The sequence below is a fragment of the Phlebotomus argentipes genome, unplaced genomic scaffold, assembly GCF_947086385.1.
Source record: "Phlebotomus argentipes unplaced genomic scaffold, Phlebotomus argentipes genome assembly scaffold_4, whole genome shotgun sequence".
In the NCBI taxonomy this organism is placed as follows: domain Eukaryota; kingdom Metazoa; phylum Arthropoda; class Insecta; order Diptera; family Psychodidae; genus Phlebotomus; species Phlebotomus argentipes.
Window position 1 is genome coordinate 7,562,523 of NW_026776174.1, and position 17,060 is coordinate 7,579,582.

Genomic DNA, 17,060 nt, shown 5'->3' on the forward strand with positions numbered 1-17,060 from the left:
CGGTGACTGGTGTGATACTCCTGGGACCTGTTTCGCCATCCAATGAAGGTGTTTGTAGGCTAATAAGGAAATGTGAGCAATAATTATCGCCATATCAAGAAGGTGGTTCAAGAAGTGCGAAGTTCGATCAAAAGTGTGGATCAAAGAGTGAGAAAAAAAGGCAGTCAAAATAGCGCCCTTAACGGCAATGTCGACCCACGGGGACGACGAACAGGAAATCAACGTTGACGTGGACTCAGATTCCAGGATGAGCTGCGGAGGAAGTGGATCAGATATTGATTGCGATGGTGGCGGAAGTTGCTACGATGACTCTGAGACTGCAATAAGGTAATTTTTCTCACTTTTGCGCGCTCTCCTTCTGGCTAAACTGTCCCAAGAACATTGTCTCGTTGCCATGTTACAAGTGTTGTCGCATGAAAATTTAATGCTTTGCCGTTTGATTTATGATTCAAATGCATTTGAGATAAAGACGTGCGTTTGAGAGACACTCAATATTCCTACTCTTGAGAACATTTTTATTTCAACATCGCCTAGATGAAAACAGGTTTCCACGTCACAGACTCTTAGTGTAATTTCCACCTTGTCAACATTGTTGTGTTTTCTTGTCTCCTCAACAGCGAGCCGATTCAATCAGAACAGACACGCTCCTCCAGCGAAACCCTGCCTTTCAGCATATCGCGTCTGCTGTCGAAGCCTTTTGAGAATAACAATAAGAGCGATAAGGAACTGTTGGACAGCGAGAGCAAACTGTCGTCCGCGCTCTCATCGGCGGGCCTGTCTTACTCCACGGCCGCCGGCAGTCTCTACTCGTATCCGCTGTATCCTCCTGGCCACGTGCTCCGCGTGCCCCCGCAGAGGGGCCCCTGCACGCCGCTCACGTGGGCCCTTCCGCCGCTCCACCCCGCTGCCCTCGCTCATCAGGCTGTGAAAGATCGATTAGCAGGTAATTCACTAATTCTTGCACAATTTTGACTATAAAGTGAGATCTTAGCCTTAAGACGCAATCTCTGGACGGAATTTAGGCCGCGGTTGTGCGGAAGGAATAAAGAAATGTAAAAATGCGCTAAACATGAGGTTAAAACCCCAGAAATCAAGTTCAAATCCTCCATAGAAAGACCGCCTATCAAATCAATTTCTTCTACACGTCTTTAAGACACTCAGTACTCAAGATCTAATGTAGTTTTTCTACAAAATATTGATAAATTGAAGATTATTTAATGATTTATTATTACTTTAGCTAAAAATAGAGAAGAAATGAATATTTTCGGCAAAATATTCAAAGAAACCAAATTATATTTAAATATATTCTGAATAATTCAATTAAAATTGAAGCACTTTTGATTATTTTCTCCATATATCGCCGCCAGGGGGCAGCAAAGTTAGCGTGGGGGACGCTAATAATATCGCACTTTTCGCACAATTTTCTCTCTTTGAGTTTGAGAGTGAAGTTTTCACGTAGAAAAAGACTTAACTCACGATCAGCTGATCAGTCAATCAAGCTTGAAAAACATGAAGAAGTTCCGTTTGTATTTCCCAAAGGCGAAATTGGCCTTTGAGAAGTTCGTATCCAGCTTGTAGCAAATTTGTGACTTTTTCTCTTTTCCGACAAAGTTAATAAGCCAATAATAATATCAAAATAAGGAATATAAATCAACATTTTATAAACAAATACAAAAAATCAAGAAATGATTGAATAATCACAATGTTAATGGTCTTAAATTATAAGTGACTTTCCTCTTAGGAAAACTAAAATATGTCTTCATAACTTTTTTATTTCTGTAATTTAGTTTGTGAAAAAAAACGGTTAGATTTGTTTTCCAACTTCAAGAAATTAACCTTATTTGCTCATTTTTGCAAAATATTTCAATAATAATACAGTAAAGAATTTCTTCTTTAATCAATTGCCAAATCAATTTCATTTTCTGCTCAAAATTATCAAAAGTCATTGGAAAAAATTTATTTTTTCCTCACTACAATTTTATTATCTTCTTCTAAAGTCTTCTTATACTTCTTATTGACTTAAAAATTAAGAATTTAGATCACTAATTCCAGTAATATCTTCCGAAAAGTATGAAATGATCATTTCGAATTGATAAATTCTCTTTCTCATGCTTAACTTCAAACTGTTCAGTTTGCTTAACTTGAGAAAACAGATTATTATTTCCTTAATTTCTTGGCAATCAGAGATGTCTAAAGATGTTTTCGCTGAACAAGTCCATAGGTCAGTTTCGCAAATGCAATCGGACAAAAAGAAAATGCAACTTTACAATATATAATCATGCTAACTGGCCATTTCCTCTAAATTCTCATCTCCAACTATAAAATAATACGTGCCGAAGTTGCGGCAAAGCGCAAAACGATGTGCTGAAAAATCTAAGCGACGGCCACAATAATATTTTCGACTGATGATGATCAAAAGAGAGCGGGAAATAAAAATTACGAGATATCTTTGGTCGGAACCTCACTTCCTCTGGCCGCTGATTAGGGCCGACCACCTACCAAACGCGGCCCGATAATTGCACGGTGGCCCGGTGTCTCGGCGCAATTACACACAATCCTGAATTGGTGCCTGTGAAATTCATGTCAAATTCGGCCGTCTGGTCGCGTCTCAGCGTGTTCGGTTTGCTTTTCTCAAGGGGCAGATATTGTGATCGGAAGTGGTGTACAGCTTTTCACAGAAGTGTTAGGAATTGAAAGCGACAAAATATTATCAATATTTGCATCACAAAAGCTTTTCTTTCAACAAATATTTGACTTCTTTCTAGGTTAGAAAGGATTTTAATTAGTCTAAGATGGATTTTTCAGGTCGGATTTGAAGTTTTCTTAAGCATTTTCCGAAGACAAAACTCGAAAAATGTTCATAAACAAATACAAAGACATTAAGATCTTTTCATACTATCTGAAATCTAAGGTTTTGATGAGCTTTAGCTTCTTGAGATTGAAAAACTTGGAATAGATTTGTGATAAGTAAAAAAGGAATGAAGAAAGCAGTTAAGAGAGTCTAAGAACTGATGAAAAATCCCTTCTAAGGCGTTCAAAAGCAAGGGGAAAATCACTCGCAAGTTGAGACCATTAACTTTGTGATTATTGAATCATTTTTTTTTAATATTTGTGATTATTACTCAAATTTTGATTATTTTTTTGATGTTTTTCTGAATATTTTATTCAAAATTTGATTTTTTCACATAAATTCTGATTATTTTTTAAAATTATTTTTTGAATATTTTATTCAAAATTTGATTATTTCACATAAATTCTGATTATTTATTTATTATTATTTGTGATTTATTGATTATTTCATACAAATTCTGATTTCTTATTGATTATTTTCTGGAATATTTAATCAAAATTTGAATATAATTGAATAATTGTGAATATTCTGATTAATTGATTGAAAATAATCTTTTTAATATTCAATTCAGAATTTGATTTTTCTGATCTTTCTTTTTGCAATCTTACTTGGGAAAAAATCATTTTTTTAAATTATTGAATTCAAAATTTGATTATTTGTCAATTTTACTCGGGAAAATAATATTTTTTTTGATTCTTTCTTTGATTTTTTTGTCATTTGCCCCTTGTTCAAAAGTGTCTGGAAGAGTGTTAAAGATTCTGCGAGAGGAATTGTGGAAGTGTTCGGACATATTATCTCCCCCTTGGGTTTTCCCCCAAAAATAAACAGAGGCTTTTTGTTGTGCGGACGATCTTTGTCATCGTCGACGCTGGTCTATTGGAATCGGGCAAACTTCTCCTTGTTGTCGCTGCTCATGTCTTCTTTAATTCTACACATCCGGCGCGCTTCGGTGTCTCCTCCTTCTGGTTGGCGGTGGAAGAGATCTCTCGCCGCCAGAGGAATTGTGTAGAAGACACAGTCACATATTATGGGCAATCAGCTACTGTTTTCAACGCTTTGCAACTTAAACTGATACCAATTTTATGTCGATTAGGATCAAACATGCAACGCGCACAAAAAAAACATCCAAACAATTTCCACATAACACAGTCACAGTTGGGCATTTTGTGACCGCGCCGAAGCGCTCGATTTCGCTGTGGCTACAAGAAGTATGGATTGGGTGACTTAATCACCATAATCCGTAAGTATAAAAACGTGTTTCTGGCTCGGTCTTATCTCCCCTCGCGTCGGAGACGACCTGGCTCTCTCTCTCAGTGTATCCACTTTTTGTCCAATTTGTATAACGAAGTTCATTACAATTCAGAGACGGCATAAAAATAAGTTTGAGTGATAAAAAAGAGTCGCGACGAAGACTTCTTGCGCGCCAAGGGGGAGTTAATATGCCCTAAATCTGTACACCACTTCCTGACACTTCTAGAACTTGAAGTTCTTAGACTGTTTCCACATTTATTCCCACATTATATTGAATTTCTCAAGTTTCCATCCGATATTTCTGCAAGAATCAACTTCAAAAAGCTCTTTTGGACATCTTTTCCGACCATAACCTCAAAATATCACCAAGAGATCTTCAAAAACTTACTTCAGAAGGTTTAGAAGGTTTATGGATAACTAAATCATCTGATTAGAGCTGATTCAGACTCAAAATCATGCAGAAACTTTTGCTAAATGAATATTTTCCAAGTCTAAATGACTATTTTTGAGGTTATGTTCCAGTTCAATACAATTTGCAGTGTTTCGTGGCATCAAATGCTTAATTTTTTTTGGACTTGAGCATAATAATTGATGTGCAGAAATGTGAATTATTCACTAAATCTGTCCGTGATTCCTTACATAACCTAGAAAAGTATTATAAAGATAGTTTTTGTGTAAAAATCAAGAGAAATCCAAAGGAATAGAATAATCAAGGGGCAAATCAGAAGGCGATTTTTTTAAGAAACTCAATGTTCTCTATTGAAATAATCAAATATTTGAGTAAAATAATCAAAAAATGATTATTTTCTAAGGTAAAATTGCAAAATAATCAAATTTTAATATAATACTCAGAAAAAAATAAAAAAATAATCAGAATTTGCTTGAAAAAATCGATTTTAAATCTAATATTCACAAAATTTCTGAAAAAATAATCAGAATTTCTATGAAATAATCAAAATTTGAATAAAAATCACGAAATAATTGTATAATCACAAAGTTAATGATCTCAACTTGCGAGTGATTGCCCCCTTGGAAATAATTTTGTCAGTAAAAGAAGCACTCAGGACAGGAATATTGCAAGCTTTTGAACTCTTCCACTTCTTAAGCACTTCTTCTGAGTTGTACACCACTTCAGGCTGTATTATCTCCCCCTTGCTGTGTGCAGTCCTGCCGTGGATTGCATTGGGCATGAAATAAGAGAGAGAAATAGAATATTCAAAGACAAAACATAAAATTGTTATCATTGACTTGTGTACGATGTGCATTAGAGGTATTTTAATTGGACAATTAACATAATTTGTTGCTGTAAGTTAATAAAACTTTTTCCATGTTCGCCGATCAAGTAGCTATTTTCAGGCATTCTTAATTTATTCCAAAAAGTCACAACAGAATGTCGAATGCGGCAAAAGCCTTAAGAGATTATCGCCAAATCCTTAGTCTATTCATTAAATTTGCAGACTTTTGCTACACTGAGTGGAAAAAGTACGTGACAGCATTTTGAAATATTCACAGCAGCCACCGCGGATACTTATGAATATAAAGTCTTGGAGATTATCTGCAATATAAGTGAGGGAAATAAAAGCTCCCCTCTTGAATCCTTTTAGACATTATTGCTTATTGATTTATTCATAAATGCCTCTTCGCCATCGTAAAATGTCTTCTCATGCGTTCATCTTTCTCTCGATGCCTTTCGTGGGCGAAAGTGTTGTGGATAGCATATAAAATTATGCTTTATATTATTTTCGACAAACACCGTGCTTTTCATAAAATGGATTGGCGCAAGCAAAGTCGGATGGAGTTTTCTTCTCCCCCTGTTTTTTTTCACTTTCCCGAACCGGTAATAAATATATGGGAGTTTACTCGCGAGAATCAATGTAAAAGAGATGTTATGGGATTCTTTTTTTCACATGCCCATAAGATGGGGATTCTCGAGTGCCATATTTTTGAATATTTGCACGCCTATATAGAGAAATTTCCCCCACGAGGATTTACGGTGAAGATCAAGAGCTTTCAGGCAAGCGATGTTGCTTTTCACTGAAAGCTATACAAATCTTATGATTGCGGTGAATTTATTGGGAATTCGCAGAAAGTGTAATAAAGATTTTCTCTCTGTTTTACTTCCAGCAGCATTTCCCATCACGCGACGAATTGGTCATCCTTATCAGAATCGAACGCCACCTAAGCGGAAAAAACCTCGAACTTCCTTCACACGAATACAGGTATAAATTGCCATTAATTTGAAAGACAACAAAAGGCACATAAAAATTGTATTTATCGAATTTACCTCAATTATTTCTCTGTAATAAATTTTTTCTGAATATTCCACTTGACTTTATTGGTTTTTCATGGAATTTTTTACTAAAATATAGCAAAATTAATAGATAAACTAAGAATATTCCTTCACAGAGTCGATTTTAATCAGTCTTCGTGTGTATTTTATTCGGAAAATTCGAAAAAATGCTCTTAAAAATTAACTTTTTACGTATTTTTTCGAAGTTTACACCTTATGTATATTTGAAAAGCTTCTTATCTGTTCTACAACTGTAAAAATGTTGTAAAAATCCTATTTAAGTCGACTATTCATCGTTCACGACACACAATTTTTCTTAAAAATTCGTCTCAAATTGCAGTCAAATGCATGAAACGTTTTTTTGGGAAATAATTTTAGGTTTTCAGAATTTATCCTAAAATTTTCTTAGACTCTGAACGTATATTTCTCATATCTTATAATTTTATTTCTTCAAAACCACAAAGATAAGTTTGAAAAATTGATTTTTCGGAACGTGCTTGAATGAAATTGACTAGAAAATCAACGGAAATATCTACAAAATAATTATTATGGGCAATATTGGCACTTTAACGAACGATTAAAAGGCGTTTTAAAGTAAATTTAACAAATTTCGTACCGAAAAGTTATGATTTTGAATTTTCATCATTATCGCCCGTCGACTTGTTTATTATATCATAGTATTAAAAAATACGACAAATATTATATTAATTCAGAGTCTAAGAATATTTTAGATGTATTTTCTTAGAAGAAATGTTGAGCGTAAATCATGAATAGTCGATTTTTCATAGTTTACGGCGGAAAAATAAGATTTCTGTCTATATTCTTTTTGGTCCGTTTAGCCTTACAATTCCTGAAAATTGCACTTTTCAGGTGGCTGAGTTGGAAAAGCGCTTTCACAAACAAAAGTACCTGGCATCTGCAGAGAGGGCGGCGTTGGCGCGAGGGTTGAAAATGACGGACGCGCAGGTGAAAACATGGTTCCAAAACAGGAGAACAAAGTGGAGGTGAGTCGAATGTAGCAAATGCAATTTAGCGTGGCAGAGGGCGCAAACAGGGGTTATTCACTGATGCTCAATTTGCTTTCTAAAATTTTCATCAAGTGCTAACGAGAGGCGCATCAATTCGATTGATAGAGTGCGAACAGGGCGAGTGACATATAGTTGAAATAGCGCGAAACATTGTACCAATTTCCACACACCTGTGACACAGCCTAATTGAATTGTTGGCAGATTAGTGCAAACAACCCTCGGATGCTAGAATTATCACTTGGCAAGCGTCCCTTGTCGGCGATGCTCGAAGATGCGCTCCTTCGACGGCTTCTGTCAGTGTTTGAAATGAAAACGAGGATGTCTATATATGTGATGCGCATATTAAAACAGTCAATGTATGTAAATACATAAGACACGTGACTGTGAAAAATTTATAAAAGCTTTTATATGGCAAAAGATGCCAGCGACACGCAAGGGGATGAAGTTTTCCGCCATCAAATATTCATATTCCACCATTATGGGCCGATTTAAAAGTGTCAAACTCGGAGAACCACTCCACAAAAAGAGTGAATGATGCATAAAAATTCCAGCAGAAACACTGGAAATGACGAAAATGTTAGGGGTGCAAAATAAAAACTTGTGTGAATTTTTTATACCACCACCCGAAACATGGTGAAATTTGCAGCGCCGGTGTTTCCACAGATGAAAATCATTTTCTTCCAAAGTCTCTCTCTCTCTAGACGCCCATGCTCAGTGAGAGACAAGTGATTCAATTTCGAAACACATTTATTTAATCACTTAATTGATTCTCATTTATTAGTCATAAAGGGAATTAACACACTCAACATCAAGGACCTCTTCTTAGACTCAAGCAATATCGCGTCACGGAGGGTGAAAGCATTCGAGGAAAATACAGCGCAGGAATTTTGGTTTATGTCGGAGGGATCCTTGAGAGCATTTGGCTAGTATTATGCCTTGCCCATAAAGAGGGGAATTAAAAAGGAAAGAAGAATGTCCTTCCCTGCAAAACTTGTGCCTCACACGAAATGTGCAGAGTTTGATGCCACTTTAAAAGGGTTCGAAGTTTTAATTTTGCACAAGTTGTAATTATAAACTAAAATTCTTACAAAACTCTATAAATTGGGCTCTAAAAAATCAGGTATTTTAGCTTTTAGTTCTCGAAGAAAGATTGCTAAAGTTTCTTAGCAATTTTTGTGATTTTTCCTGCTGTTTTTCAATTTGTTGTCTTTTTCTGATCAGATCTCAGCAAGGAAACTGAAAGTCTAACTTGCATGGACTTCTTATCATCCAGTTTCGGTATATTAGAATGTTTTTTGAATTTTCTTTTGATTATTTTCTCAATATTTAATCAAAATTTAGATATTTTATTAATTTCTTCACATTTTTCCACTTAGAAATGCCATTAAAAATAGCAAAATAAGTAAAAGAAGTTACAAAATGTGACAAAGTATCGAATTTTCCTTTGGAAAATACAATAAGAACTTCTACATGTCTTTCAAATTTGATAAGCTTATGCTTGAATTGGGCTTTTTCTATGCGAAAAGCTTCATTTTCGTGCCTTTATTTCCTTCTCTCCTGGCAATGATCACGCCAGGAAGCCAAAAAGTGTGAAAATACGTAAAAATGCGATATTTTTAGCGTCCCTCACGCCAACTCTGCTGCCCTCTGGCGGTGATATATGGAGAAAATATTCAAATATGCTTCAATTTTCATTAAATTATTCAGAATATATTGAAATACACTTTGATTTATGTAAATATATCGCTGAAAATATTCTATTTTTGAATATTTTGCAATTTAACGTGAGAAATAATCATTTATTGATTATTCCTTGACATCTACGTAAATGGCGCATTAGTATTTTGATATTTTAGTATCCATTTTGTGTTTGCTGGGTTATTTCAATATTCAGGACAGTTCGCGTTTATTTATAGTTAATATTCTTCTTCTCTGTAAAAACCCTTTTGATTGCAGTTAAAAAAGAAAGTGACTTGAGATTTGGGTTCATAATTATTTCATTGCTGAGCAAGGGATGAAGTTGGGGGAAAAGTCCTCTCGATTGACTGGCAAATTTGTTAGTGCATGAATGTCGTGTGTTTTCTGAATTCTCGCAGCACACATTCATGGCATGGAGTAATTCTGCTTTGCGATGCGTGTCACTCTTTTGATTCGATTAAGATCACACACCACTTCGGAGTCACTGCTTCCCTCCGGATTGGCTTCTGGGGGGTGGGATTTTGTGATGGGCGGGAGGGAAATGTACTGTGTTTTGTATTCGATTACATCAACAATGTAGAAGAGGCAAATGTTTTTCGAGTCTCGTTTTGTGGCAAAATGATTCTGGCAATCGAAATAGCACTCAATTCCTGGGGATGTGAATTATTAAGCAGCAAAAGTGGTAGAGGGTGTACTTTGGGTGCCTGGCTTTTTGCAACTTACTTCTTCATTTTCCGCCTTTCTCGCCTCCCAGGCTTTGTTAAACTTTTCATATTATGTGTTAAAAATAAAAAGCAACTCTTGCTGGATTAATAATTGAGATTTTCTCCCCTTTTTCCGATACAACCCCTTGTTTGCAATTTACGAGAGGGCAAAATCCTGCATTCAATTGATCAAATCTTTCAATATTTTCTTAGGAAAACTTAACTTCTTTGGAGAAATGCTTCGTAATATCAATATGCACATTATGAAATGAATGAAACTGGACTAAAGCATAAAAACCCAAGGGGAGGATAATATATCTAAAATCTGTACACCACTTCCAGACACTTCCACAAATTCCGTGGGAGAATCTCAGACACTTTCAGAACATTTTCAGTGCTTAAAACATGCATTTTCCTTACTTTCTTTACCTCTTTCGGAACTTTAGAAGATTTTCCAATCGTCTAAAGTATTATAACCTCAAATTTATGACTCTTTGTCTCAGAAAATACGTAATTATTACTTTTATTACCATGAAAACTTGCAGAGAAACAGTAATTTAGACATATTTGAAGTTTCCAGTAGATTTTTTGATGTGATTTAATTTTCAATCGCTCTTTTGGATGCACTTCGGAACATAACCTAGAAATTACCTCCAGATATCTATAAAGAGTCAGTGAAATAAATTTATTTGGAATCTTTAAGAGATAAATCTGGTAAATATTAATCTATTGTAAATCGATAATGAGCAGAAATTTGCTATTTTAGAGTAGAAAATCAATCAAACAGCTCTTAGAATGGACAATTTTGTATCTTGAAACAGTATTTTAGAGGTTATGATCAATCTTGGCGTTATTAATACAGTTTTAAATTGGAAGCTTGTGATCTTTAGCAGATTTAATGACTATTGCGTCAGTTAAATGCAAATTAAACGAGCTTAGGCACAAGAATAAATAATTTTGAAGGTTATTTAGTGGTAAAGTTTGTCCTAAATTCATAACATAACCTAGAAAAATACAAAGAACAATTCTTTTCTCCAAAATTTTGCGGTAATTACTTTGGAAAATGACTTGAACGCATCATATTGATGATATTCAAGCACTTCCACTTCTGAAGTACTTCTGCTGAGCTGTACACCACTTCTGACTGTATTATCTCCCCCTTGTAAAAACCTCCTTTCGCTCGATCAATTTTTTTTATCCAAAAGTTCATTATGCTCCCTTTTATTTGAATCTCCACCCAAAAAACACTTTGGGTTCCCCTTTTTTGGAAGTCAAATGACTTCATAAGCCCAGTGTGTGTTTGTGGAAGGAAATTTCAACCCTTTTATTCACGTGCACACTTAAGTGAATCACATTATTAATAATTGTTATTACAGTCATTGTCCTAAATATTATACCCGAGTTTAATATGAGAAGCGATTGTTGCATTTGCGCACTTCACCATGAAGAACCTCCCCCTTTTGGGACTTAATATAATGCCCATTTTAGCGGCGCCATTACATGAACAAGCCTCTTAACTCCACTCATTCCGAGCACAATTTCACCCAAAAGCGATCATTAATATGGGAGTAATAAAATTTTCCTATTCTCATTTGCGGAATGAGAAGAATATAGAAGTGTTCAGCTTATAGGTGAAAATGAAAAAGAACAGACACGAAGTTTTTATGATCTCTCAATATGTGGAGAGCTTTTTATGATTTTTTCTGAATTGCTTTGTCGCGTCAGGAATTTTTCAATTCATGTGGGAAATGAGAGAGAATCATTTTCCAAAAAGTTGTAGAATATAATTTGCTTTTATCAGGGAAAATTCGGTGGCCAAAATGCCCGAAAATTATACAAATCGACTTCATAATTGCTTCCGACATCGGAAAATTTGCGGCCGCGCTAATTAACTTTGATGAATACTTTATGAGCTCAAGTCCATCCCTTGGAATCCATTTCGCTGGGTATTATTTAGCAAAAGAGCTGAATTATTAAATTTCACTCTTCTGTTACATAATCACTGTAAGCTGGGAAGATAAAACATATACAAGCCGTTTTGTACATAAACATTTGAATTCGTTGTTTTGAAGATAGGAGAGATGAAACCATAAATTTAGCACCAACTCATCCAATTTCCAGCCCATAAATATTTACTCTTGATGCGATGAAACCAATCTGTTCACATATCAAGCAATTTATGCCTGGGTAATTAAACATCCAACCCCTATTTTATCATATAATTCTGGGGCGGAAATTGGGAGAAACTTGTAGTTGCGCTGGTGATTAAAGAGAGGCACTTTGTGGCTTCCCTTTTGGGGGCAAATCTTCCGCCAATTAACCACCGAAATTGTATATCCTTGCAGACGCCAAACGGCGGAGGAGCGCGAGGCCGAGAGACAGGCTGCAAATCGACTAATGCTGTCGCTCCAGGCGGAAGCCTTGAGCAAGGGATTCGCGCCCGCGGGCTCCGCTGCGTCTCACGCCACAACGCCGACGGCAACGGCGGCGCCTCCACTGGCGGCCCTGCACGGACTGCAGCCCTGGGCCGAGCCCCACACGGCCGGATGCTGAAGCACTGCCTTCTGGCTCTGGCAGAACGCCCAATAGTGATGAATTCCCAGAGAGACATTAATAATTTGGAATGTGGATTTAGTGATTATTCCAGTGCATCGTACATGATAGTATTAGAGACTTTGTATAGAAAGGCGAAAACAGATCTCATGCAAATCCAATTGTGAATTGTACATATAGTTTTAGTCTGTAGAAAAGTGGCTTTCCCTCATTTTCTCACTTTCCGTTCACAGAAAGGAGTTGCTAAAGTTGGAGATGCAAAATTCGTCGAATAAGTGGAATAATTGGAGAATAATTCTAGCAAAATTCCAGCGAAAACACACAAGAATAACACAATTTTACTTTATCAGTCTAATCTAGGTTATCTTTACGTCTCAAGATGTTTAAGCACTTAAAAATCTTATATTTCAGATTGAGAGAACTGAATCTTAAATGTCCCAGAATTTTTACGTGAGAAATTTCTGTCTTCATTTTCTTAGTTTTGTCTTTGGTAAATTCTTAGAAAACTTCTGACTGAAAATGTGAGGTTATAATTCTATTTAAAATACCCTTTTTGGCATTATTTTTTATCCTTAATTTGCCTCTTTAAAGCACAAAGTGCGGAAAAACCTAAGCAAATGAACATTCTTCTAGGCTGAAATGACATTTTTAAGGTTATGTTTGGACTTTTAAGTTGATTTAAAGTTGACCTAAGGTATTTCCAAGACAAATTCTTAATTTTAACATTAATTTCTTAATTTTAAAAACAGATTTGACGATTTTCTGGGTTATTTAACCATCATAATCTGCTTTAAACCAATTACATAACCTAGAAATGCAATAAAATTCTCTAAAGTGCATTTTCGCGCCATCTGGATGATTTCGAATCAAATTAAATTATGTTCGAAAATGTTATTTCTGATCTATTCGTCACGAAATAAGATTTATTCAGGAATAACGAGGAACAACAACAATGAATTGAGAATAAATGGAATCAATTCATCCTCATAACGTGAATTATTCCGGAATAACAGAGAGATTGAAGATTCTGTGGCACTCAAAACCCAAATTAGCAACCCCTTGGCTCACAGTGACTTTTATTCAACAGAATTTATAGAAGATAAGAATATTAGGAACTGATTACACTGTTTCCTTTGCTGTATATATATTAACTCAAGAAAGGAGCGAAAAAAAACTGTTTTCCAAATCACGAAAGCCACTTTATTAAATAAAAAAAAGAACTACACATAATTGTAACGAATGAATAAATTTAAATAAAAGAAAACTGAAAACCTAAAATCTTTATATACAAACTCACTTTCTCACCAAGGAAGAAATTGTCTTAAAGCTTCTGTCTCCGTTTGTGCTTCTTCTATTTGCACTCAAATCAATCTTTGTCCAAGCAAAACTATATAATCTCGTGGTGATTATCAAAACATGTACATAAAGACATCGTCATGCAATTGAATATATTTTGTAATCAAGCATAACTGGAAACTTAATTTGTAAGGAGAATTTCTTCCATGACAAATATTGTATAAAAAAAAGAAAGAAAGAATTACAAATTCATAATCAAATAATGTAACATTAGTAAAATATTAAATAAATTGAAGATAAACATGAATGACAACAACTGTTCATCAATCATCCTTCAAGTGAGCGATTCTTTATTGTGATGTGAATTTGCGAAGCAGGCAATTTGGTCGCTATTCTCGCCATTTCCTCCCGTTTGCATCGCCGCAGACAATTCCTGACAGCTTTTGCTCTCTTCGGCATAATTGCAGGTTCTGTTTGATTACTTTCCGTTCAATCGTCGTCAGCAATAATTGCTTTGGATCTCATTAAAGTTAAGACGAGCGTGACCTATGAAATTATAACTATTTTGTGTCAGGAATGTCATTACATGCCAGCAATTTTGTGTCTCTCATTCTTTGTATAGTTTTTGAGGAATATCGCTCACGTAATTTTGTGTTTCCTCCGCGGAAACGAGAAAATATATATGTATATGGCAAATATATTCTAGCTAGATAATGCCGTATCACATTTTTATTATTTTTCAAAGCAATTATGGTGTGTTGTTTGAGAGAGAGAAAAAAAAGAGCATCTGAAAGTTTTTCACTCAGCAACTGACTCTCCCTCGAATTATATGTTTTGTGTTAATAATGCAAAATGTATATACATATGTGTGTTGCTTTTCTATAGCCATGAAGAGGACCCCATTTAAAAATGCACCCTTTTATTTAGACATTTGATTTCACACTCAATTTTAACTCAATTAAATTTTCAAACTCATCAAAAATTTATAGCGTTTTATTGGCCATTTCGTCCACACATTTTCTGGTGTTCATGATGGCAAAATTCGATAAAATTGAAACTTCACAATTTATATACGGCAATTCGCAAGTAATTTTCAACACCAACCAATCACAACACCCCAAATCATACACTCACAGCTCCTGCAACTTTTATTGCCTGGAAATTCCCAACTAACATTTTTCAACTACGTGCAGTGCGAAAAATGGTGCAACTTTTCCTCATGACTCCGGAATTTTTGTCAGTCAGAGCTAGAAAAAATTAATGCCTATAATAGAAGAAATAATAGTGTTGAAAAATTTCAAAATTATGCTATGATTTCAGACCATTAACTGTGACTTTTAGATTTTAACCTTAATTGTGGTTATTCCATACAAATTTCAATCATTTTTTGATTATTTATTGAATTATTAACTAAATTTTAAATATTTTAGTTTTTTCTCCACATTTAGCCGCCAGATGGCCAGCAGTTTAGACCCAAAAGCGACTTTGGCCTTGTGATTAGAGCACTGGCTTCTTATTCTTTCTTTTAAGTGTTAAAATCCAAGTAATTTCCTTCTCTCCTAGCCAGGATAACATCAGGATATTGGAAAGTGTCAAAATGTGTCAGAAAAGAGAGAAAATAATGCGTTATTTGGCGTCCCCCACGCCAACTTTGCTGCCCTCTGGCGGCGATATGTTGAGAAAATAATCAAATATTCAAATATATTGAAATTTTAATAAATATTTTTACCTAGAATATTCAATTTTTGATTATTTTTATTCAAATTGTGAATATTCGATTTTTCCATACAAAGTAACAATTAATATTATTTTATTAATATGTTAAAACTGTCCTTTTTTTCGTGTAAATCGCAAATCTAGGACACGATTTCGTCTGAGTGTTCGTTAGTGGTGAATGATCAAGAGGAAAGGACTGGGAAAAGGGGTTCCCTTCTCGCCTCTGGTGCTTAATCTTTAAGAGATAAACATTCTCTCTCGTGTCTCTCTGCCCATTTATTTTCAATCCCCTGTGTCTTTAGGCAATTGACGGTCCATTCTGTGGAAGACGTAGAACAGATTTTGGGTCTTCCCAATCGAACCTGTGATGCTGAAAGGATAAATATTTAATTGCAAATGGATTGGAAGGTATAGAAATCGAGCAGTTTATTTTCTGTTTGCCCAATCTGGACTATAAAGGAAGAGTCCATCAGCTTGTCGTCAATCAATTTAAATAAAAATCTCTTGGGAAATTTGTCGTTGTGTCTGGCAAGGAGACTTTTCCTGGCGGGGATGGGAAAGGGCAAACAAAGATTGGCATTTCCATAATGAAAATTATATATGTGTATCTAAAAGGACTGCCAACAGAACAATATGTGGCACAATGAAAAATAAGCAGACACAATTTTCATATCCACATAATTCAATTATCCTTTTATGATTGAAGGGATGTAAGTTCGCCCATTTATATAGCATGTAATTCTTCCACTTTTGAGGGTTTTCTAGCATATAATAAATGATATTGATGCTATACAGAGTCATTTTCATGTACATTATATACCTTTTTTCCGCTCCTCAACTAATAGATCAGCGCCTAAAATGTCCCTCAGACTGTTTTCCTGTGCATCGAAAGTAATTGCCGAAATAGTGATTGAGTGAGATATTCCCGCCGCTGTGAAATAAGATAACGATTCAATTGCACTACACGTGCATCGAATCCAGCTGGATTGGGGCGTAATTGCGTTTTAATACAATTACCGATCTCTCGTGAGTGAAATCAAGTCCCTCGAGACCGATTATCTTGTTATGAATTCAAATGCTCTCTATGCGATGTGAACAAGCGGTCTTTTATGAGGACCTCCCAACAGGGAGGATTTGCCATTCGCACCCCTGCCAAATGCACACAATATGTGCAACCTTCCCTCACTGCCACCGAGAGAAAAGGGCCATAATTAATTTATGTGAACTGCGACTGTGTGTTTTTTCTAGAGTGGAAAATGCTGTAATTTTCCTTCGCAAAACTTCTGTTGTGGCATGAAACAATATCGTATGGAATCTTATTCCGCCGGAAAAGGCAACATTTTCTAACAAAGTGAAAAACGGAGAATAACATTCGTGCAAACCTAATCGTAAGGAATCACAAAAACAGTTGTGTTGTTGGTCTTTCTTCCAGCAATAATTCTTACATCTTCTAAAATTCTTCCTGTTCTTGTAATCATTCGAAATCTGAACATTCCCAAAATCGACTAAAAACTGATCAGGAAGAGAAATTATGAAAATATTTGATGAAATAGTCAAAGGATTTCGTCCGTCCGTTCGTAGTACTTCAAATCCAACCTCGCATCCTTCTGTCCGCCATTTTGAAGATCCCTAAAACAAGTTTTCCTCATTTGCTCAGATCCTATGGCATGGAT

At 35.4% G+C, this 17,060-nt stretch overlaps 1 protein-coding gene across 1 annotated transcript; it reads left to right on the top strand.

Annotated features, from left to right (window-relative positions):
• The first annotated feature begins 211 nt into the window (after nucleotides 1–211).
• Nucleotides 212–12,694, top strand: LOC132257908 (T-cell leukemia homeobox protein 3). Its single transcript, XM_059754964.1, has 5 exons — nucleotides 212–327; nucleotides 618–943; nucleotides 6,227–6,321; nucleotides 7,263–7,396; nucleotides 12,168–12,694. The coding sequence occupies exons 1-5, from the start codon at nucleotides 248–250 to the stop codon at nucleotides 12,373–12,375; spliced, it is 843 nt and encodes a 280-aa protein (XP_059610947.1). The 5' UTR covers nucleotides 212–247; the 3' UTR covers nucleotides 12,376–12,694.
• Nucleotides 12,695–17,060: the final 4,366 nt, after the last annotated feature.